The 24933-nt window shown below is 42.9% G+C and overlaps 1 protein-coding gene and 1 long non-coding RNA gene across 3 annotated transcripts in view; one reads left to right on the top strand and one right to left on the bottom strand.

Annotated features, from left to right (window-relative positions):
- The window catches only part of LOC110544427 (transcription initiation factor TFIID subunit 1-like), a 62536-nt gene extending 56765 nt beyond the window's left edge, over positions 1–5771 (bottom strand). For both annotated transcript variants that reach the window (XM_060375038.1, XM_060375039.1), the window contains exons 1-4: positions 5595–5771; positions 4876–4990; positions 4628–4741; positions 1008–1127 (exon numbers count right to left, since the gene is read on the bottom strand). In XM_060375038.1, the coding sequence (XP_060231021.1) occupies positions 1008–1127; positions 4628–4741; positions 4876–4990; positions 5595–5771 (526 nt within the window). The remainder of the gene's footprint in view (positions 1–1007; positions 1128–4627; positions 4742–4875; positions 4991–5594) is intronic.
- A 238-nt stretch (positions 5772–6009) lies between these two features.
- LOC132650069 (uncharacterized) lies at positions 6010–16591 on the top strand. Its single transcript, XR_009588429.1, has 2 exons — positions 6010–6146; positions 16295–16591. It is a non-coding gene; the product is annotated as an uncharacterized LOC132650069 (long non-coding RNA).
- Positions 16592–24933: the final 8342 nt, after the last annotated feature.

Raw genomic sequence — 24933 nt, 5'->3', positions numbered from 1 at the left:
AATTCTATACACAAAGTTAAATAACATTTACTCTAAAAACTACAGAAAATGGCTCAAAGATCCAACTAGAGGAATTTAAGTTAATATAGCCTCAAAATACAGAAGAACAAGGCTGGGCATGGTGGCACACACCTTTGATCCCAGCACTCAGGAAGCAGAGTGAGTGAGTTCAAGGTCATCCAGGAATACACAGTGAGGCTCTGTTTAAAAAAAAAAAAAAAAAAAAAAAAAGAGTTGTCTTTCCCTGTTGTCTGACCTATGACAGGATTAATACCATTACAGGGATAAGAATAATGAAACGACAGCTCAAGACCTTATCAATCTTTGAAATTTCTGAATATAAGTGATTCTGCAGATTCTGCATTCCAGAAGGTTGTTTGATTTTTAAGAAAGTGCTTTGTTACATAGTCCTAGGTAGCCTCAAACTAGCAGTCATCCTCCTGCCTTCAGAGTCCTGGGAACAAAAGTGTCCACTACCATGCCCAGATTAAAAGCTTCTTTTTTTTCAAAACACATAATTTCCAAATACAAGTATATAATTCAGTTGCATCAGAAAGTCTTAGTTGAACAAAGAATGTGGTAGCTCATACATGTAATCCCAGCACTAAGAAGGCAGAAATACAAGGATTGCTACTACAGGTTTGAAGGCAGTCTCGCCTATTATACAAAATTCCAGTGAGGGGCTTCATAGTAAGACCATGTCTTAAAAAAAAGATTCTTGGGAAACTCTTCTGAATCAAACACTGCAGAAGAACCAGGTATCTAGGTAACTGTGATGAGCAGCCTAATTTGAGAAGCCCTGAGTTAACTTATTATTTCTTCATTGTCTGCTACTGAGCATTTTAAAAGGAAAATTTCTATGCAATAGAAGCACTGGACTCTAATACTTTTTTCTATAAGTCCCATCCTTTTCTAACTTCTTCTTTTAAGCCCCTTAAACATGCCAAAAGCCTGATTTTATGAATAGAACTCTTTCCTAAAAGGGAAAGTAGACTGTTTTTACTTACCACCAGTAACACCATCTTGGTCCTTCTCTTTCTTTGCTGGTCCTGGGGGTGGTGGTGGGGGAGGCATCAACTTGCAATCAAAGTCTTCACAATCAGCATCATAGTCATCTTCATCATAATCTGGTAAAACCAAAGTGATCTCCTTAGTATGAAGAATGCTATACAATACCCTGGAGCTCCCTTCAACTCTGAAGAATTCAAAGCACCACAAAAGTGTTATGTATCCTTTAAGAATACACAAGAGTCGTGTCTGTGTGTGTGTGTGTGTGTGTGTGTGTGTGCGTGCGCGTGTGTGTGTGTGTGTGTGTGTGTGTGCGCCGTGCGCGTGCGTGCGTGCGTGCGTGCGTGCGTGCGTGCGCACATGCTTGCCACTCGCCTTTAAGCCTTTAATCTCCACACTGAGGCAGAATCAGGTAGATCTGAGTTTGAGGCTAACCAGGTCCACATAGTAAGAATCCATCTCAAAAAAAAAACAAAAAAAACAAAAACAAACAAACATGAAAACAATACAGGAGATGTAGCTTCTGCCTTCAGAAAGATATAGTATAGCCAAATGTTCCTCTCTTACACGGGGTATGAGAGCTTCCAGGAACTGTTTGAACCCTTTTACTTATATTGGGTTTTGTCTTCCATTGTTCAATGTAGTTGAATATTCCTTCCCAGTTTAAATAAAATTAAACAAACAAAAAACTAGATTTTCTTTACAGTTCCCAAGTCCTTGACACACTTTTTCTATCAGTGGCAGCTCATCATTCTTTTCAGGCTTTTTAACTATTGGCAATATTCAATCATTGGTCCTGAACATATTTTAATTGTTCTTTTTAAAATAATTTATTTAATTCAGTTCTCTGTGCAATGGCAAGAAGGTGTCAGAACACATGGGACTGGAGTTTGGATACTTGTGAGCTTCCATGTGGTTGCTGGGAATTGAACCCGGGTCCATTTGGAAGTGCAGCTAGTGCTCTTAACCACTGATCCATCTCTCCAGCCTCTTGTTTTGCTTTTTCAAGACAAGGTTTCTATATAGTCCTCACTGTCTTGGAACTTGCTCTATACATGATGGTGGCCCTGAATTCAGAGATCCACCTGCCTCTGCCTCCCAACTGCTGTGGATTAAAGGTGAACACTACCACAACTGGGCAAAGGTCTGTTAATATGTTTTATGTATATGGGTGCTTTTCTGCATGTACATCTGCACACCAGAAGAGGGGCTTGGATCCCATTATAGATGGTTGTAAGTTGACATGTGGTTGCTGGAAATTAATCTTAGAACCTCTGGAAGACCTCTTAACTGCTGAGTCATCTCTCCAGCACCCCATATTCTGTATTTAATGTTTTGACACAAAGTCTTCTGTAGCTTAAATATCGGGATTACAGGCATGCACTACCTTGCCTGCCCAAATATTCTTTTGATTTAAATATTTACCTTTTTCAACAATCACTCTTACCAGCCAGTATGGTGGAACATGCCTGTAATCTCATATGGTGGAATACACCTGTAATATCAACACTTGGGAGTGAGAGGCTAGATGATTAGGTGTTCAAGGCCATCCTTAACTACATACCAAGTTCAAGGCTGGTCTAAAGTATATAACATAATGGCTCCAGACAGCAATCAAAAACCCCAAAGGGAGCTGGCAAGATGGCTCAGTGGGTAAAAGCACCTACCACTAATCCTAACAACCTGAGTTTGATCCCCAGGGCCCACATGGTAGAAGGAAAGAACTAATTATTTTAAGCTGTGCGTTGGATCATGTGCTTCCACACACAAATAAATGTAATTTTTAAAATAACAAAAAATAGAACCTGGGCCAAATCCACCTATCTCTGCTCCCCACCCTAATTTTAATCTAAATAGATGTATTTTGCCTTGACTGACATTCTTTCTATAATTTTACCACAATTTGGCTGCCTAAAGGAACTTTTCCAGTCAGATTATCAGGCTCCTTTTGGGGGGGGGGGAGTGAGTATGGGGGTAGGGAAGGTTACTAGATGCTTTCCCATCATGTGACCAAAAACTTATATTCCCAAAAATAATTAACAATTTTATGGATTACAGAAGAAAACTGGGTGATTACTACAAATGACAAATTCAAGTGTCAGATAATAAATGTGATATGGAGTTGCGATTAGAACCTTTAGCATTCTGACCCTGAAATCTGTTCTTTCCATTCTATTACATTATTTAACAATCATACTGGCTAGCACCTCGTTATGGCATCATATCTCAAATAATGTATATATAAAAAGTTACAAAATTTGTTTTACCTTTGGTTTTTGCTACTTAGCAGTATTATTTCTGATGTCTTAAAACAAAAAACAAATAAACAAAAAAAGCCTGCTGAATCCCAATACTCAAATATCTTTAATCCCAATACATGGGAGGCAGAAGCAAATAGATCTCTGTGATGTCAAGGCCAGTCTGTCTACATAGTAAGCACTCCAGGCACTCCAGCTACACAATGAGACCCTACCCTGTCTCAAAACAACAAACACCAATGGCTAATTTTCCCATTACTTTTTTGTTTGTTTGTTTTCAAGTCAGGGTTTCCCTGTGTAGCTCTGGCTGTCCTGGAACTCACTATTGTAGACCGCCAGGTTGATCACTAACTTACAGAGATCCACCTGCCTCTGCCTCTAGAGTGCTGGTTAGAGTCACCACACCTGGCTTCCCCATTGCTTTATCTCTCATTTTCTCAACTCTCATATCTTTACACCAAATGTCTGAGTCACTACGTCTTTAATCCCAAGACAAAGGACACAGGAACAGGAGGACCAACCCTTCAAGTCATTCTCAGCCGTATATGAAGTTTGAGGCCAGCTTGTGACACGTGAGATCCTATCCCAAAAGAAAACAAAACAGAAATGCTGGATGATCTCCACTAAACCTGTTTCTCCTTTCAAAAATCTGCTCCACAGCAGGACGAAGTAGCACATGACTTTTACCCCAGCACTCGAAGGCAAGTGGAGCTCTCTAACTTCAAGGCCAGCCTGGTCTACAGAGCAAGTTCCAGGACAGCCAGGGCTACACAGGGAAACCCTGTCTTGAAAGCAAGCAAGCAAGCAAGCAAACAAACAGAATTAGTAGCAGAATTATTGGCGCCAAAATACATTTGTTCACTGACATGAGATTGTAAACTCAATTCTTCTCAATCTATAACCTCTTTAATGGCAAAGATTGGGGTTGTTATTAATCTCTAACTTTGAAGAGAATCTAAGAACATTATCTCAAACCTGCAGGCACTTAAATATATCAGATGAGAAGAAATCATCACCACCCTTGTCATTAATCAACAATTTGAGGCTGAACATTACAAAACTGAAAGCCTGCGTTTGGTGAAAGAGGATACCTGCTACTTGGAACTGAACTGACAATGGGAGTAGCAAGCAGAGCAAATGTATAGGCAGTCAAGAACAATGGCAGAAATCAATTATAGAAGTCAGAGCCAAAACAGACTTATACAGGAGGAAAATGCACTACCCCACAAATTTACAACATTGAAGAATGCTGGGCATCTTTAATCCCAGGCCTTGGGAAACAGGCAGGAGGATCTCTACCAGCCCGAGACCATATGGCATACACAGTGAGTTCCAGAACAAGCAGGACTATGTTGAGAGACCTCGGCAAAGGGGTTGCAAGCTCCCCATTGTCTGCTGATATCTTCGGCTTTCATCTTCTGCCACCTCGCTGATGTCTGAATAGTCCACAGCATCTTCTCTACTCCTAATCCAGCCTATGGATTAAAAACAGAGATAACTCAAGAAAAAGCAATAATTATCACTTTTTAGCTAATCCCCACTTAAAAGTAAGTGTATAATAGCTAGCCTCCCCAGACCCACACAATATTCCCCATAGTCCACACTTCACCTTCATCATTTAGCAAGGAACCACCAGTCCCAGCCAATTCTTCATTCGCCGTGAGTTCAGTGATCAGGCTGCCCAGACCTAAAGCCCCCAAGCCTGCAAGATGTTTCTTACACTCCTGGAAAAGGGACAACAGAAGACTTGAAAGTAACAACTAAACCTGAAGGTCCTACACAAGGTCTATTTCCCTTGCTCATAATAAAGTCACTAATCCATTTAAGAAATTATTCAATAATGTGTTCAAAAGAACACCACATTAAAAAACTGTATAGGAAACCCACTAAACTCCATATAGATCAGATCCAAACAACACAGGTTTCATCCATAGTCCTGGCTTTTTTCAGCCACTCCACATCAGCAAAAGCCAGAAAAGCAAGAGTTCCCAAAGTCGTCAAGAAGGATCTTACCCAGTAGCGGTTCTGAGAACTCTACTAGGTTTAAACCTTAGTTTTCCAACCAGGCAAGTAGAATGTTACGTTCAAACAAACCCTCAGGATAAATGACCGGCACTTAACCGTTTTCCTCTTTTCTCCCCTTTCTTCCTCAGAGTTGAGCCCGCCTCTCTCTCCAGTAGTCCCCAAACCCAAGAGAAGGCTGAACCCCTGCACCCAGAACGGGCTGAAACGCCCTCTACTACTACAGTTTCGCAAACAGCCTGGACTCTTCCACCCGACGTCCCCAGCGCCGCCGCCCTCCGCCTCAGGCCCACGCCCGCGTCTCACATCATCCAGGACGCTTTCGCCCTCCAGCTGCCCTGCTCCGTTGATGTTGCCGAACAGGAAGCCCGTTAAAGAAAACGGGCCTCCTCCGGTGGAGTCCTCGTCGCTGTCCGTGTCCGACATGGCGGCAGGGGTGCCAGCACGGGGCGCGGACAGCCTCGCCGCCCAGCCGGGCTCCATGGGCCGGAAACAAATATATCAGTCGCAGGAAAGTGACTTGGCCAGCTCCGCGACCTACAGATCCTTCCGGAAGCTGAAAAGAAAAACACCGGAGAGAGTGGGCCGTCCTTCCAGACCTGAGACTAAGGAGCGCCACTTCACTGTTTGTGATTGGTCCACCCAAACGGCACAAAAAACAAACAAACAAACAAACAAACACCCTTCAGGTTGCTGGGGTAACAGCGGCGGATTTTCCTCCAATAAGAAAGAAGTTCTGAGGCCGCATGACTTTTGCCCTCGGGTCACAGGTCACAATACACAGAAGTAAGGATTGGAACCGGATTTTCCGGATTGTGCTGCTCCGCCAAAGGAACGCTTCGTAGAATTGTGCTAGAGGTGGGTTGCTACTTACTTATCCTGGATTTACATTTTTCCTTAGGAAAATGTGAAGCTAAGTGGAGTGAACTGCCGAAACTTAAACATTCACAAACATTAACAATTTCATGGCTTTTTTTTTCTTTCTTTCTTTTTTTTTTTTCTGAGCACTAGTGGTCATAGCCCTAGGTTTGGTTCCCAGCGCCAACATAGATAAAACGATAGATATTATAAAAGCTGGGAGAGAGGAAAGAAACAGCAGAAGAGAGAAGTGAGGGAGGGGAGGGAGGAGAAAGGGGACAGGGGGGTGGAGGGAGAAAGTAATTATGAAGACCAGGAGTTACAGCTCACTGGCAGAGGGCTTGCCAGTACGCTGGAGTTCTAAGACCTAGGTTCAATTCCCAGAATTTTTTTTTTTTTAATTACTTGATTTTGCCTGGTATAAGAAGCTGGGGTAGGCATGCCTGTGGATTCAAGACCAGTCTGGTATACATAATAAGTTCCAGGCTACTCAGGGAGACCCTGTCTAAAAGAAAAATAAATACATATTTGAATAGACATCTTCAACCAGTGAAATGCTTCAGTGTGTAAAGCACTTGCCTCCAGCCCAATCTGAGTTCCATCTCGAGGAACTGTGGCACCTTTGAAACACACAAAAGTAGGCGTATTTTATGTTTTAGCTCACCATGGTGGCACACAAAGAATCACTGGAATTGGAATATCCAGTTTGTTTCCAAACCTGGGACGTTATTCAAGTCTCCTAGTTTGCTTTTTTGTTGTTGTTGCATGTTCTGTGTTTCCTTGTTCTTGTTTTGTTTGTTTGTTTTGAGACACAATCCTGGGCCTGGCCTTGAATTTCCATTCTTTTGTACTGAGTACTGAGAACTGAATTGCTGCTCAGCAAGAGCAGCAATCTCTCACTCTATTTAATTTTTTAAAGATTTATTTATTATTTATACAGTATTCTGCCTGCATGGGTGCCAGCATGCCAGAAGAGGGCACCAGATCTGATTATAAATGGTTATGAGCCACCATGTGGTTGCTGGGAAATGAACTCAGGACCTTTGGATGAACAGCAATGCTCTTAACCTCTGAGCCAGGGCTCTTAATCTCTGAGCAATCTCTCCAAGCCAGCTCTCACTCTTTTTATTCTGTGTGCATTGGTGTGAGGGTGTCAGATCCCCAAGAACTAGAGTCACAAACAGTTGTGAGCTGCAATGTGGGTGCTGGGAATTGAACCCTGTGTCAAAAAAGAAAATAATAATAATGACCATGAAAGATTGAAACTCATACTGCTTCAGTGAGGCAGAGGCAGGTGGCTCTCTGTGAGTTCAAGACCAACCTGGTCTACAAGGCAAGTCACGGACAGCCAAGGATACACCAAGACATCCTCTCTCTCTCTCTCTCTCTCTCTCTCTCTATCTCTATCTATCTATCTATCTATATGAAAACACACTGTGCCCCTTCATAACATACCCTTTAAATTTTACTCATTTTTATTTAATGCACATGAGTGTGTTACTTGCACGTATTATATATGCTGTCTTCGTGTGTGGTGACTTCAGAAGTCAGAAAAAGACATCTTGATTCCCTGTAACTGGAGTTACACATAGTTGTGAGTTGTCATATGAGTGCTAGAAAGTGAACTTGGGTGTTCTGTAAAAACAGCAAATGTGTTTAACCACTGAACCATCTCTCCAGCCCCTTTATTTTTAGTTGGTTTTTTCTTTTTTTGAGAGTTGGAAAGTTATTTGAACTTAAGTATAAAACAACAATAACAAGTATCAGTTTCAAAACTTAACAGAGTATATGACTTCAATTTTTAATCAATGTTTTTTTAGGTTTTTATCATTTCAGAGTAAGGTGACAAAAATTCATTATTTTTTTTCTCCATACAGTGAATAGTGTGAATTAAGGATTTGTATAAAATACAGTATCAATTAGAACTTTTGTGTCTTATCTAACAATAATTTGCTGTTGAAAATTATGTGATATTTGCAGAAAAATACATAAATTGATTATAAAATGTCACACACTTCTAGTCCTTATTAGATTAAGTTACAGTGCTAATGAGAAGCCCATTAATAATTTACAAGAATAGAAATCCTTATTGTTAAATTTTAGTGGCCATGTCTGTTTAGTATTGTGGAATCAAGGGGACTAATGGAAAGCCTAAAATCTATACTTCTCAAGTACAGAGTCCATGCATTTCACACTTTTAGCCATCCTGGAACTCTCGCTCTGTTGGTAATTGGATTAAAAGCATGTACCACCACACCATAGACAAACCTATCCTAAAACACAGTTTTAGAGACTAGAGGTATAATAGAACTCAGTAGTCGTATGTGCTTAGCATGTACTAGGTTGTAGGTGCAATCCCCAGCATCAATAAACATGGTTTTCTATTAATTTGCCTGTGATGTAGTTATTCCTTTCCTAATTTTGTACCCAAGAGAATAAAACATATATCTCCAGGGGCTGAAAAAAATGGCTTAGCAGTTAAGAGCACTTGCTGTTCTTGCAGAGGACTGGGGTTTGGTTCTCAGCACCCACATGATGACTCACAACTGCCTGTAACTCCAGGTTCAGGGGTTCTGTCACCCTCTTCTGGCCTCCATGTTCTCTGCACCCACATGGTACACATACATCCATTTAGGCAAAACACTCATACACATAAAATAAAAATGGAAGAGCATATGTCCAGGACTGGCAGGATAATGTAGTGGGTATAGGAGTTTACCAGTAAGTCTGATGTCCTGAGTTTGATTCCTAGGACACACTTAGTGGGAGAAGGAAACCAAGGCCTGAAAGTTGTCATCTCTCACCTCCACACACATGTTTACATGCTCACACAAAATAAACAAAAATATGTCCACGGTTGGATGTGGTAGCTCACGCCTGTGACAGCAGCACTTGGAAGATTCCAGTCAAAGCTATGTGATGAGACTTTGTCTCAAAAATATATATAATCCGCTTGGGCTGTTACTCAGTGATAGGATGCTTACCTAGTATACATGAGGCATGGTTCACATTCTAGTACTATAATAATTAAAATAGAGGCTGGAGAGATGGCTCAGAGCTTAAGAACACTGGCAGTTCTAGAAATGGCTCAGTGGTTAAGAGTACTATCTGCTCTTCCCAAGGTCCTGAGTTCAATTCCCAGAAATTACATGGTGGTTCATAACCATCTATTATGAGTTCTGGTGCCCTCTTCTGGTATGCAGGCATGCATATAGTCAAAACATGGTATGTATAGTAAATAAATTAATTTTTTCACAAAAGGAAGGGGTGCAGAGATAGCTCAGAGGTTTAAGAACACTGGCTGTTTTTCCAAACATCCTGAGTTCAATTGCCAGCAACCACATTGTGGCTCATAACTATCCATAGTGAGATCTGGTGCACATGAACACATGCAGGCAGAATGTTGTATAAATACTAAATAAATAACCAAAAGAAGAAACGAGCCACTGGGCACAATCCTTTAATCCTAATGCACAGGAGGCAGAGAACTCTGTAAGAGTTCAAGGTCAGTCTGGTCTACAGAGCAAGTTCCAGTACAGCCAGCCAGGGCTACACATAGAGAAATCGTGTCTTGAAAAACAACAACAAAACCAACACTGTAGCTTTCAGTTTAGTTGTTTTATGGGACTCCTAAATGCACAAACAAGTGGGTCTCTGATTCTTGTGCCTTCTCTGGGGCTCTTTTATTTCTCTGTTGGCTTGTCCAACTTCAGTATGATGGTTTTTGTTTTATGTTATATTTTGAAAATAAAATTAATTGCACACCTAGTTGTGCAGAAAGAGCATAGCAGCTGCTTGTGTGATTATTAGATTTAACAACTTGCTGGGCAATGGTGGCACACACCTTTGATCCCAGCATGTACTTGGTAAGCACAGGCAAAGAAACCATTTCTTACTGCCCCCTCAGTAAAGAACTAGCAGCAATTTTTCTGTGTGAGAATTATGTTGCAAAGGCTAGCCTTGAAATCATAGATTTTAGTTGCCAAGTGATTCTCCCATCTCAACCTAAGTATGTGGGACCACAGACAATATGACATTCAGATTACATTTAGCAAATATTGTACTGTAGTTTCTATTTTTAAAAATATTTATTTAATTATGTACTTTTGAAGAGATCTAGCTAGAAAACTGGGAAAACTGGGAACTTTCCACTAATTGCTAAGTGCAGGGTACACCTCTTCCCTCTGCCTGCCCCCCTACCCCGCCCCAGGACTCAAACCTCACAGACAGACAGTTGCTGGAAAAACCCCAAGGACATAGATTCAGGCAGACCTTGGCACATTCACACAGACTGTTGCTGGAAAAGCCCCCAAGGACACAGGTGGGGGTAAGCAGTCCTTGGAGAAACTGCAAATCGGGCAGCTTAATCCTGAGCATACTGGCTCAAGCACGTAGCTAGACCCAGAATATCCACCAATGAAAAATTGCCCTGTTGCTATTTCCGAAGTTGCCTATAAAAACCCAAAGGTTTTGTTCCTCAAGGTCGCCTCTCCTTACGGTGCAGGAGACCCCAACATGTTGGTTTCAATAAACCTCTTGCTGTTTGCATTGACACTGGTCTCTGTGCCTCACTCGAGTGCCTTCCCTGGTAACATACGACTCCCACGAGCCTTACACTTTTTGTATAGGAGTATTTTGTCTGCACATACATCTGCACACCACAAGACAGCATCAGGTAGTTGAGCTGCCATATGGATGCTAGGAATTGAACTCAGGACCTTCAGAAAGAGCAATGAGGGCTCTTAACCACTGAGCCATTTCTCCCGCCCCTGTACTGTATTTTCTAAGACCCCCAAGACTAATGAAAATCTTAAGCTACAAATAGAAATCATCTTAAACTACAAATAGAATTAGGTTTTTTTGTTTGTTAACTTTCTTTGAGATGGAATCTCTCTGTGGTGCCCTTTATTTGCTGGAATTCACTATGTAGACCAGACTGGCCTCAAACTCAGGGATCCAGCTGCTTCTCCCTCCTGAGCACTGAGATTAAAGGTGTGCATCACCATGCCTAATATATTTTCCATATTTTTTAATTGTTAAAAATATTTACTTTTATATGCACTGGTGTTTTGCATGTATGTTGGATCCCCTGGAACTGGCTGTCCCAAACAGTTGTGAGCTGCTATGTATGTGCTGAGAATTGAACCTGGGTCAACTAGAAGAGCAGCCAGTTCAGTTAACCATAGAGCCATCTCCCCAGCTATTTTCCTTAAAAAAAATCTTTTTTTTAATTATGTGTCTGTGGGAGGGTGGGGTGTTATATGGAAGAAGGCATGTGCCTGCAGAGTGGTTACGAGGACTTGTGAGCTGCCCAGATGGGGAATCAAACTCTAGTCTTCTCCAAGAGCAGACTATTCTTTCTTTTTTCCTGTATTTGTGGGTTTATTGACACATAAATAAAATATGCTCACAAGGCATCTACTCATTTTCTTCTCTGCATAGTCTGGCATTGGGATTGGTGACTCTGATGGCCACCTGTGTAGCTCTTTCTACCATGGCCTTTTGGTTCTTGGAGGAAACATGGTGAGCAATCTCAGCACGGTAACATTTGTTGACATCAGCGCCATTTTCCTTGACACTGGACCTGTAACTTCTGGAAGTTACACTAGGGAGCATGTTCTTGGCTTTCTTGTTGCTCCTGTATCCAATGTTGGGCATCAGGATCTGGCCCTTGACTCTTCTCTGCACCCTGTTGTTCATATCACTGGGTTCTACCCCCCAACCCTGTGACCCCATTTCACTTAATCTGGAATGTTGGTCTGACTGCTGCCTGATGAACTTCAGGTCCTCTTTTTGACTGTCTTGGGCTTCACTAGAGGTGGGAGAGCAGCCATGGTGCCACAGAAGAGATGGCATTTACCTTACAGGTAGGACTGAGGAAGAAGCACAGACTGTTCTTTTAACCCAAGCCCAACCTTAGTCATTTCACATTGAATTGCCAACACAAGCTAAAGGTCACTTTTCCAGACTCTGTGCCATGACTACTGGCTTACCCTTTCTTTTAGGATAAAGACAAATATTACCAAGATTCACAGTGCTCAGGGAGCATTTGCCAAGTTTACTGAGTTTACACAGGGATTCCACATCAGGAAGCCTTTCTCTGCAGCATGAATAGCTGAGACTAGGGAGGAGTAGCTGCCATCATGAGCAGCTCCTGTGCTGGCAGTGGACTGAGGCTGAAAGGTCACCTTAGACAGCTCCTGTGGAGGAGGTGTCTTTGCTCTGACAGGAGCCAACTTTTTGTCTGCTCCTATCTAGGCAACCTTGTGCATGCCAGAAGGAGAGGCTTTGACAGCTTCTGCAACACACCCTCAAAGCTTTAGTGGGATGATTCTCAGGAACTGAACTGACAGCTCTAGGGTGCAGAGGCCAGCAGGCTACTTTGATTGATTGCTGCCATGACAATGGTGGTGTTGTGTTAGAGGTAAAAAAAATAAAACTTTGGACTTACAAGGATAAGATAGATAGTGGAGTACTTTCTCCAGCTTTGACAATACATATTGACTGGACATTGTAAACATAATTCTAATTTGTTCTCATAATTATTGAATATAGTATATTAACGTTAGAGAAAAGCCATTTTCTGAACTAAGTGGGTAAATGTAATGAGAGTTCTGGTTCCTTTAAAAAACCTAGTTATGGGTCTGGAGAGATGGTTCAGACATTAAGAGCACCTGTGGTGGCTCATAACCATCTATAATGAGATGTGGTGCCCTCTTCTGGTGTTCAGACATACGTGCAGGCAGAATGCTGTATACATAGTAAATAGGTTTTTAAAAAAAAACAGTTATGGCTGGGCACAGTGACACATGTCTATAATCTCATCATTCAGGGTGGCAGAGGCAGGCCAATCTCTAGAAGTCTAGATCTTCTAGATCTCTAGATCTCTAGAAGTCGAGGCCAGCCTGATTGATAAAGCAAGTCCAGGACAACCAAAGCAACACAAAGAAACCCTGTCTTGGGAGAACAATTAAAAAAAAAAAAAAAACTAGTTCTGTGATTTTATTTTTTTGAGATAGGGCTTTTCTGTGTAGTCCTGGCTGTCCTAATCTCACTCTTTAGACCAGACTGTCCTGGAGCTTACAGAGACCCACCTGCATCTGTCCCCCGAGTGTTGGGGTTATATATAGGCATGGGACACCAAACCCTGTTTATGTGACTGTTTTTGTTTTAATCCTAGGGCTGTGGTAAGAGGCTGCTTCACATCAGCTGATTAGGATTTGCCTCTTGCACTAGCAGGAGCATGCACTTTGCCAGCTGCAGAGAGTTTAAATCTGGGGACTCTGGAGAGTGTCCAAATGGGAGCCATAGAATGCCTAGGGCACCTGCTGCTGGTTTGTCCTGCTGCTGCATTTTCTATTGCTGGATTGCTGGTTGGCTCAACTGCTGGAGATTCTGACAATGAATGTTGGACTTGCCTCAGGGAACTCTGTGTTCCTGATCAGTAGGAAGTAGTGGTATAGAGGTCTACAACACCCCCCCTTCCACCTCATCTTCTTTCTCTCCTACCTAGTGTTGGGAGTTGGAAGAGATAAGAGTGGAATAAGGGTTGGAAGGGAGGTAGAGGTTAAGAACCCAATCTGATAGATAAAACGAATACACCAACAGAGTGTGGAAAGGTTTGAGTGGGGATGGAAGACAGGGAGATGGAAGAGAGGAAGGGGTGAGGAGAGGGTTAAACAAACCAAAGACATGTTAAAATTTCATAAAGAAACCCACTACTTTGCTGTTAAAAAATTACATCTAAGTGCAAAATAGCCCGATACTTTAAAAATATGACTGAAGTACCTTATATGTGTGTGTTTAAATGTCATAAACCAACTATTTTGGGAAATTTACACTTCCTCTGGAGGACTAGAGAAATGGCTCAGTAGTTACAAGTGATTGCTGCTTTCCCAGAAGTCCTGAGTTCTCTTCCCAGCAACCACATTAAGTGGTTCACAACCATGTGTAACTCCAGATCCAGGGGATCCAGCACCTCTGGTCTCTGATGTCACCTTCACTCACTACACATATGCCCCTACACAGATATGTAATTGAAAATAAAATATTCTAAATATATGCACAGCAATTTTAAAGCTGGAGCAATTGAGAAGCATTCAGAGTTGAGTAAGTAAGGAAATCACTGAGAATGGAAGCAAGCAAGGCTATCCTTATAGACTCAGAACAGCTAAGGACCATGACAGAAGCCTCAGAAGATAGCCCAAAATTACCTGACAATGCCTGGCATGACAGGTTTTGTTGTTGTTGTTGTTGTTGTTTTGTTTTTGTTTTCGCTTTTTTTTTAATTGGGGGTGAAACATGTGGTCTGTCCCTAAGGTAAGATGTGCATGAGAAGGGAAATGACCACACAAAAGACTTAGGACACAGCCTTTTCAAGGTCTGATGGTTATCAAGGCCATGGCACTAACAGAAGAACCTGTAGTCATCCCACACTGAAAAATACTTGTCTCAAATCATGTAGAGGGAAACATAGGAAAAAAGGCAGCTCAGGCAGGGCGATGCAGGTAGATGTGGTCTACATAGTGAGATCCAGGACAGCTGGGGCTATTCAGGGAAACCTTGTCTTAAAAACTAAATAAATACTTGCATTGTGACCTAGACTGTGTTCAGTTATGGTAAGCAGTCATTGTACATGTAAAAACGAATACATTTGCCCATTTACTGGTGGTGTGGGGAACTCACCAGAGAAGACTGCTCAGACAGCAGTTTAAGCCAATACAAAGTCTTCATTAGCCAGCAGACAACTACACTGAGTGTTCAGGATCCTAGTGTAGCACGGATCCTCTCTCAGGGTGAGCTTGTAAGCACAAAAACCATGTCCTGGCTTGACATGCTTCAGGGGAGAATCTTCTATAAAAGTCAACTAGATCAAGATCACTGTGATCCATGGGCTGTTTTTTTGTTTTGTTTTGTTTTTGTTTTCTACAATATCCTTTCTAAAATCTATGTCTTGTACTCAGTACACTGAGGCAGGAGGATTGTCATGAATCTCAACTGGGCTTCAGAGCAAGGCCTTCTCTCAAGAAAAATACATCCTGTATTTGAGAAAGGGTCTTGCTAGGGCAGGGACATAGTGGGAAAAGCAGGGGGAGAGGGTGGGACCGGGAAAAGATGAGGGAGGGGGCTACAGCCAGATACAAAGTGAATAAATTGTAAGAAAGAAAAAGAAGAGAGAAAGGAAGGAAGAAAGGAAGGAAGGAAGGAAGGAGGGAGGGAGGGAGGGAGGGAGGGAGGGAGGGAGAGAGAGAGAGAGAGAAAGAAAGAAAGAAAGAAAGAAAGAAAGAAAGAAAGAAAGAAAGAAAGAAGGAAAAATAGAAAGATAAAAAGAAAGAACCTATGGCTGTGACTGTGGATTTATCTTTTTGTTGTTGATTTGTGTTTGTTTTGAGAGAGGGTCTCATTATGTAGCTCTATGTCGTGCAAACTTGCACCAGAACTAACAGAGATCCTCCTGCTCCTGCCTCCTGAGTGCTGGGATTAAAGACACACACTAGCACACCTAGCCCCTGGAACCCTGCTGTGTTGCTGCAAATGGAACCTGAGGTCTCACACATGCTAGGTGAGGACCCTCCTCCCCTTCACTGAGCTGCACTCCTCAGGCAAGCTTTGATTCTTTGTCATTTTACTGACTGCTTAAGCATTCATAGAGTAAACAGAGTACTCGTAAGAAGTATTGTACCATTGGACATGGTGGTACACACCTTTAGAAGCAGCAGCTGGGAGGCAGAGGCAGAAGTGAGTAGATCAAGGCCTGCCTGGTTTACACACTGAGTTCCAGGCCAGCCAAGGCTAGCTCAACCACCTCCCTGTAATGAATAAACAAACAAGCAAACAAACAAACAACTAAATAAATACACTCCGTAGGTAAGGTATATATGTGTGTGTGTGTGTGTGTGTGTGTGGTTGTGTGTGAAACAACAATAAAGAAGAGAGCATAAATTTTCAGGGGAGTTGGAGGGAGGAAAGGGAGGTGCCTAAGTGATGTGGATGCATGGCTCATGTATGAAGTTCTTAAGAAAAAATAAAATTATTTTAAAAATTCTCTGAGTGTGGTAAAGCACACCTTTACCCTCAGCACATGATAGGCAGGTGCAGGTGGATCTCTGCATGTTTGAGGCCAGCCTGGACTCCATAATTTGTTCCAGGCCTGCCAGGGACACAGCAACACCTTATCTCAAAAATAATGAAGTTCTTGAGGCCGCGGAGATGGTTCGGCGGTTAAGAGTCCTTGCAGAAGACCCAGGCTCCATTCCCAGCACCCACATGGTGGCTTGCAACTGTCCACAACTCCAGTTCCGGGCGATCCGATGCCTTCTTCTGACCTCCCTGGACAACAGGCATGCGAGTGGTGCACATTCATACATAAAATGAAACACTCACACACACAAAATGAGAACAAAAATAAAATTTAAAAATCTGGTCTTAGAGCATTTTCATCACCATCCAAAGTTGCCTGTTTTTGTGTCCCCATGTTCCGACCTCCAAGGGCAGGTAACTAGTCATGGTTCCTGGAACTGTGTCTTTCCTGAACACTTACATGTCAGCCCAGTGTGGTGGACATGACTGTAATCTCAGCAGGGAGTTCAAGGCCGACCTGGTCTACAAAGTGAGTCCAGGACATCCAAGGCTACACAGAGAAACCCTACCTCAGAAAAAACAAAAAAACAAACAAATAAAAAAAAAGGGACCATACCTGTGGTGAGACTAGTCCTCTACTCCTAGTTACAATAACTTCATCTTGCCTTGGTGGCAGGTGAAGGGGGTCAGCGGGGGCAAGGGAGGACGGTTGGTTCTTGGTTTTTTGAGACAGGGTTTTCTCTGTGGCCCTGGCTGTCCTGGAACTCGCTAGGTAGACCAGGCTGGCCTTCAGCTCTTAGAGACACCTGTCTCTGCCTCTTGATTACTGGGATTAAAGGAGTGTGCCACCACAGCACACCATATTCTTTTTAAAATTATTTCTCATATTTTTTGAGATTATAAATACATAACTTCCCTCCTCCTGTATCTTCCTCCAAACTCCCTTATATACTCCTTCTTGCTATCTCTGGCCTCTTTTTTCATTAATTGTTGCTATAAACCTATATGTATATACATCTATCTTCCTAAATACTACATGCTCAGTCTGTATAACGTATAATGTATGTTTTCACAGCTGACCATTGGAATCAGATACCGATTGGGCTCTTCCCTGGGGAAGACTATTTACCTGCTCTCAGCATTTTTTAGTTGCCTGTAGTTCTTTGTGGAGGGTGAGGCCTGGAGGGCTTTCCCCACTCTATGTTACCATGTCTACTGCTGTTGACCTCATTTCTTTTCTTTTATCACTTTATATCTTTTGTTATTATTAGGAGTGGCATTTGTTTTCTGTAAGTGCTCTTAACAGCTGAACCACCTCTCCATCCTCATGATTCAGGAATAATTTATAAATAGTCATTTTGATATAAATGCTTTCTTTGTTTAATGAAGTGGTAAGTTGGTTGTTTGGAGTTCAACCTTATTGTGAGGTATCCACCAGAGAAGATTGCTTGGACATGGGTTTAAGCCAATAGAAAGCTTTTATAAGGTGGCCAGGGACTACACTGGGTTTTCTGGGTTCCAGTGTAGCACTGAGCCTTTCTCAGGGTGAGCTTTTAAGCACACAAAATCATGTTCTGGGTTGACATATTTTAGTTAACAGTTAGCCAGAAGTATAACCATGGAAGCAAAAAACAAACAAACAATAAACCAAGGCCAGTACACTTAGAGACTTTCCGGAACTATGGACTTTGATGGATTAGGTCTTTGTTTTAGTTTTGGCAGGTGATACTATCTATGTGCTGAAGGTTACAGTAATATTGTACTTCCATCATGGAGTCAGTTGTGCTAAGGTCTGGGCTCTGTTACAACTGGAAATGATGAATTTCCTATTACCTTTCATTTTGATTTCTCAGTTAGGTACATTGATTAAGGTTACCAGGAAACCTGGGGGTGTAACTGAGGGCAGAACATTTGCCTAGCATGCACAAGGCCCTGATTCAAATTCCCATTATCAAGGTGGGGAAAAAGATGTTATCCTAAGCTTAAATGGTAGCTAAATTGAAATTAGGTTCTGAGGAATAAGAGGAAGACTGCCAGCCAGGTATGGTGACACATACCTTTAATCCCAGAACTCTGGAGGCAGAGACAGGCAGATCTCTGTGAGTTCTACACCAGCTTGGTCTACATAGTGAGTTCAAGGAAAGCCATGGCTACCTAGAGAGATCCTGTCTCAAAAACAAAACAAGATATATAGACAGACCATAACATCCCCTGTACCCTACCCTTCCTGCCCAAAGAAGAAAGAATGCAGAAAAAGAGCGATTCAAACTGGGTTTCAGTGGTGCATGCAAGAAGTGGAAGTGTGAGTTAAAATTAGGAGAGAACCTAGAAGAAATGCACACCTAAAGTAGCTTAAAGGCTGAAGGAAAAGCTGGGTGCACACCCAGTGGTAGACAGTCTGCCCAAAGTACACAGTACAGGAAACAGTCGGGGCTGTCGAGATGGCTCAGCGGATAAAGGTGCTGCCAAGCCTGCCAAGCCTGACCACATGAGTTCAATCCCCGGGACCCACATGGTGGAAGAAGAGAACAGATTCCACTACCAGCATTGTGGGAAATGAATGTTCCTATTACATCATAAGAATATAACAATGATATGAAAAGATAACAAAAGAGATGGCAAAGTGCCATGGCTCTCACCTGTACTCCCAGTATTCATGAGGCTTAGGGAGGAGATCAGAAGTTGAAAGTTTCTCTTGGCTACATAGTGAGTGTGAAGCCAACTAGGGATACATGACACCTTTTCTCAAAAATCCAGAAGAGGAAAGGGGAATAGGGGGGAAAGGAAGAAAAACAGGAAGGAAAGGAAAGGGGAGGGAGGGAAAAGAGAGGAAGAAAGGAAGAAGGGCAGGAGGAAGGGAGGAAGGAGGCCAGGCATAGTATCCCACCCTTGTAATCTCAGCACTTGGAAAAAAATACAAATAGGCTGAAGATGTACCTCAGTAGAGGGCCTGCACAGTGGGCACAAAGTCCCGTGTTCTATTCCCCAGTATGGCATAACCACCTGTGCTGCTGCACATTTCTGATCTCAGCACTCTGAAGGTAGGAACAGGAGGATCAGAAGTTCAAAGCCGTCATTGGCCACAGAGCAAGGTGGAGGCCAGCCTGGGACATGTGACACTCTATTTAAAAAGAAAAAATCAGCAAGTAAAATTATCCCAGCTTTTAGGAGACTAAAGCAGGAGACCACTAGGAGCTTGAGGCCAGCTTGGATTGCACAGTTAGTTTCGGACCAGCCTAGGCTAAGGCCCTGTCACAAAGTAAATGAATAAATACATACTCCCAAGACTCAAAACAGTGTAGATTATGGTATCATTTGTACAAGGGGAAAACCAAGATTATGGACAACTGCTTGTGGAGGTGCTACAGGAAGTTGGTTAAGTGGCTTGTTTCCTGGAAAGAGAAATGTATGATTTAGAGACCAGAGGGAGATTTTTTTTCTCTTCTCTCTCTAAATTCTTGGTTTAGTAAGGCCTTGTTTATTCTGTTTTATTTTTCTGCTCTTTATTTTTTTTTTAATTCTTCTCTCATATATTACATCCTGACTACAATTTCCCCTCCCTCCTCTCCTCCCAATCCTCTCACATACACCTTCCCCCTCCCCCTGATACAATTTTCCTCTGCTTCCCTTCAGAAAAGCGCAGACCTCCCAGAGTATCAACCAAACACGCAATATCAAGTTATAATATTACTAGGCACCTCCTCTCATATTAAGGCTGGACAGGGCAACCCAGTAGGAAGAAAAGGGGCCTCAGAACAAGCAAAGGAGCCAGAGACAGCCCCTGCTCCCACTGTTAGGAGTCCCACAAGAACACCACGTTAAACATATATGAAGAGGACCTAGCTCAGACCAATACAGGGTCCCTAATCATCACTTCAGTTTCTGTGAGCTCCCTTGAGCACTGGTTAGTTGATTCTGTGGGTCATGTTCTCGTGATGTCCTCGATCCCTCTGGCTCCTATAATCCTTTCTCCCCTCTTCTGAAGGATAACCAAAGCCCAGCCTTGTGGGAATGTCAAGGTAAGCCTTTTGGAGGGCCATAGGGAATGACGAGTGAAGCATCCTTCTACTCCTGGGACTCCTCGAAAGGTCCTGATCCACTGCACACAGTGTTGATCTACTAGGGACTCCTAGCACACTAGTGAAGTCTCAAAATGGATCCGAGGCTAGGACAGTGACTGCTTCCCCCTTCTTTATGGAAGTCTCCTAAGGTGACCCCCCCCCATCTCCCACATTTCCTTATAGTGCTACCACCATGATTGATTGTTCCTGGTGCTTGAGGCTAGCATGGAACGGTCTGATTGGTCTTTCAATCATTTAAAGGCTGTTACACTGGACAATAAGTTAGATCTGCACCTTTGAGTCTGGTCTCCAGAGTCTGATTCCTGGGATTCTGCTCCACCACTACTCAGCCCACTTCCCCTTGGTTCCTGAACCCCACACAGCCTAATGTTTAGCTGTGGGTTTCTGCCTCCATTTCCAACAGTTGCTGGATGAACCCTCTCTGGTGGTGATTATACGCATCTACAAGCACACAAGAGTATCATTAGGAATCACTTTATTGACTTTTGTCTGGTTGTGCTTGGTTCCATCCTAGGTCTCTGGGCGATCGACCTTCCGGGGCTCGGCCCTCCAGGCTCTGTTAGGTGTGGGCTCTCTCTTCTGGCATGGGTGTCAAGTTGGGCCAGTCCTTGGTCAGTGTCTCCCACAATTTCTCCACCACCTTTACCCCAGCACATATTGGTGTCTTTTTAATTTGATTTTTTAAAAATATTTCAGGTGTAGAGCGATTGCTTGGCAGTTAGGAGCACTGCTGTTAGGCTGCTCCTGCAGAGGACCCAGATTCATTTCCCAGCACCACATGTTGGCCCACAACCATCTGTAACTCTAGTTTCAGGAGAGTCAATGCCTCTCACCACTGCAGGCATGAGATGAGATACACACATGGTGCACAGACAAATATGCAGGCAAAACACTCATATGCATTATATATATGCATGTATTTATATTGTTTTTTGAGTCAGGGTACTTGCATGGAGCCCTGGCTGTCCTGGAACTCTCTCTGTGTAGACCACGCCGTACTCACAGAGATCCATCTGCTTCTGCCTCCTGAGTACCGGGGTTAAAGGTGTATGCCGCCACCACCACCTAGCTAATTTTAAAAAATTAAATATTTCAGAGGACTGGATTGGTCAGGAGTATTACTGCTCTTACAGAAGACCCGAGTTTGAGTCCCAACACCACATCAGGAGGCTCATAATCACCCATCACTCCAGATCCAGGGAGATCTAGCCCCCTCTACTGACCACCACGGGTACTGCACTCTTGTGTACATACCCCTTCCCTTAATAATACACAATTAACTCTAATAAAGATACATCTTTAAAAAATATTTCACCTGGGTTGTGGTGGTGCACATCTTAATCCCAGCACTTTGCAGAGAGAGGCAGGCAGATCTCTGTGTGTTAGAGGCTAGCCATGGCTTCATAGTGAGACCCTACCTCAAACACACGCACACACACACACACACACACATACATAGAAATAAAAAGATTTCACGCAAGTCAGTGATGGCACAAGCCTTTCATTCCAGCACTTGAAAGACAAAGGCAGGAGGCCAGCCTGATCTACAGAGCAAGTTACAGGACAGCCAAGGCTACAATAGAGAAACCCTGTCTTAAAAAAAGAAGGATAAGGAGGAGGAGAAAGAATAGGAATAAAGAAGTAAGGAACAAGAAAGGAAGGAGGGAAGGAAGGAAGAAGTAAAGAAAGGAAGGAAGGAAGCTTTTTTTCTAGATACTTCTGACATGCCAACTTCACTCACAAAAATGCATTTGCATTGAACAGCCCCCACACCACACTCAAATTTGGGATGTAGCAGGCTTAGGTGTATCTGGAAGGCTTCCCCCAGGATTTGGCTAAATGAGATTGCCTTTGCAGTCAGGGCAGTCTACTGCTCCGACCTATGAATGGAGAGGACTGTACTCCTGTGTAAGAAGACATTATTTTACAGACAGTTTCTAAAAACCAAAACCATTTTATTATTATTATTAATATTATTGTTATTATTATTATTATTATTATTATGTGTATGTGGTCACTATGGAGAACTTTTCTTATGAATGTGAGGCAGGACAATTCTGGGGAGTGATTTCTCTTCTTTCACCGTGAGAGTTCCAGGGATCTAACACAAGCCTGAGGGCTTGTCCACAAGTGCAAATACCTTAGTTGAGCAAATTTTCTGGCCCTTTTGTATAACTGTTAATAAAGGATTATTAAGCCATATGTAGAAGTACACACCCGTGATCATGAGACTCTGGCAGTAGAAGCAGGTAGATCACTTATCTGAAGCAAGCTTGACTTAAAGATAGAGCCTGTGTCTCAAATAAAGAAACAAGACTAAGAATGGGCTCTATCCTCAGCAGTATATAAACTTGGGGTGGCATGGTAGTACATATAGACTTGTTATCCCAGCACTTGTGAGGTGGAGACAGGAGAATCTTGAGTTTAAGGCCAACCAGAGTTACAACAGGAATTGTCTCATATATGCAAAAAGATAAACTATAGTTAAAATTTTACTTTTTAGAATATTTTTCATTGAGATAGAATTACATCACTTTGCCCCTTCCTTTCTTTCCTCCAGCCCCTCCCAGGTACCCTCACTCCAACCCAACCATGCACCCCCCCAAAGTTAATAGCCTCTTTTTTTTTATTATTTTTACATACACACAGGCACACACACACATATATGTGTATGTACAAATATTTAAATACAACCTGCTTAGTCTGTTTCTGTTCTTTGTGTATATGTTGTTTTAGAGCTCACCACTCTGCATTGGAAAATTATAAGAGGATTCATTCCTGAGAGAGGCTAATTATCCTTCTCCCAGCAGTCATCAGTTGCCTGTAGGTCTTTGTCTAGGGGTGGGACCCTGTGAAATCGTCCCCCTTCCATGTTAACAGGTCCATTGAGATTGTCATGGCTCTGGTCTTGTTTAGGCAGCCATTTCTAGGAGGCACTGTTTCATAGCAAACTCCTGGTGTTCAGCCTCTTAGAATCTTCTGCCCCCTCCTCCTCGATGTTCCTTGCATCATAGACACAGAAGCTGTGATTCAAATGTTTCTGTTAGGGCTGGGCTCCCCAAGATCTGTTCATCTCTGTATTGTATCCAATTGTGGTTTTCTGTGATTTTCTCCATCTGCCATAAAGAGAGGCTTCTCTGATGAGGGGTGGATATACGCTTATCAGTGAGTAAAGGATAAGGTTTAGAATGTAAGAGGGAATTTTGCTGACCTAGCAAAGTGGCAGTAGCAGATTCTTTGCTAAGGTCCATGACCTCACTAGCCCCTGAAACTTGGCTAGGTTTCTGAGGAACCACCCGAGAATGAAAACAACTGTAAAAGAAAAACAGCTGTGACTATTCCCATCCTTGAATTAAAGCCAGAGGCACGTAGCTCTTAAACGGCAGGATGAACTGCTCTGAGATAGCCTTGAATTGAAGCCAGAGGCAGATGGCTCTCGAAGGGCAAGATGACCTGCTCTAAGATAGTTTTTAAAAAAATAAGGGCAGGGTGAATTGTTTTGAGAAAACTCACAAACGGCCAAAAACTGCAAACAAGTAGCTGTAAACTATCTTCATGCTATTCTTGCTGACCAATCAATGTATAGGGCAAAAGTGGCCAGATTTTTAAGTATAAAAACCCTGTGCTTTGCATGCTCGGGGTTATCTCCTGCCTTTGGAAGGGTGACCCAATCGCGATTGGAAAAAAAAAAAAAAAAAAAAACTCTTGCTTTTGCATCGAGTTGTGGTCTGTGGGAGTTCCTGGGAAGGGCGCGATCTTGAACTCCTGAGCTGTGAGACCCCAGGTCTTATATTTGGTGCATTGGCCAGGACAGGACATGCCCCTTCCCCAACCCTCATCAGACTGAGCTCGGAGGTCGAGCTCGGAACATGTTAGTCTGATTAATGTTTTGCTTTGTTTCTGTCTTACCAATCTGTTTCTGGTTAAGCACCTATCTGGACCTTTTTTGGTCGTTTGATCAGTCATTGCAATAGACAGACATGTCAGAATATTGCTTGACTGGGAACTGGAGGCCAACCAGAGTTACAATAGGAATTGTTGTAACTCTTATCCCTCACCCTTGATCATTTCTCGGAGGTGAGATATAGGGCATATAACCTTTCAGTTGAAGTTAGAAAGGGGAAATGGTAAACTTTCTGTTCCTCAGAGTTGCCTACTTTTCAGGTTGGATGGCCACCGGAGGGCACCCTTCACCTTGACAAGATCCTTGCTGTCAAGATTAAGACCCTCCAGACTCCAGGAGGCCACCCTGATCAGGTTCCCTATATTCTGACTTGGGAGGATCTATTTCGTCACCCACCTCCTTGGTTTCGCCCCTTTATTCTTCCCAGAGACTTCCCGGACAGCCATCTGTGCGGTCAAGGAGGAGAAGAAGATACTTGTTGCTCCAGATCTCCTTCTTTTTGACCTTCCACCTCCCTACCCACCAATTCTCCCCCCCTCCCCCCGCCCACTAATCCCCCAGCAGGTCCGCAGCAGGGTGCTGCCAGCCCTTCGGAACCACTGCAGTCACCACCAGATTCTGAAAGTGAGAGTGCTACTAGCAGTCCCTCTGCACCTCCCCAGTCACCACCAGATTCTGAAAGTGAAAGCAGTCCATAGGCGGGAACTTGGAGCCACCGAGC

The sequence above is a fragment of the Meriones unguiculatus genome, chromosome X (assembly GCF_030254825.1).
Source record: "Meriones unguiculatus strain TT.TT164.6M chromosome X, Bangor_MerUng_6.1, whole genome shotgun sequence".
NCBI lineage: Eukaryota > Metazoa > Chordata > Mammalia > Rodentia > Muridae > Meriones > Meriones unguiculatus.
Note: the sequence above shows the minus strand (reverse complement) of the source record. Positions and strands in the feature narration are given on the sequence as shown.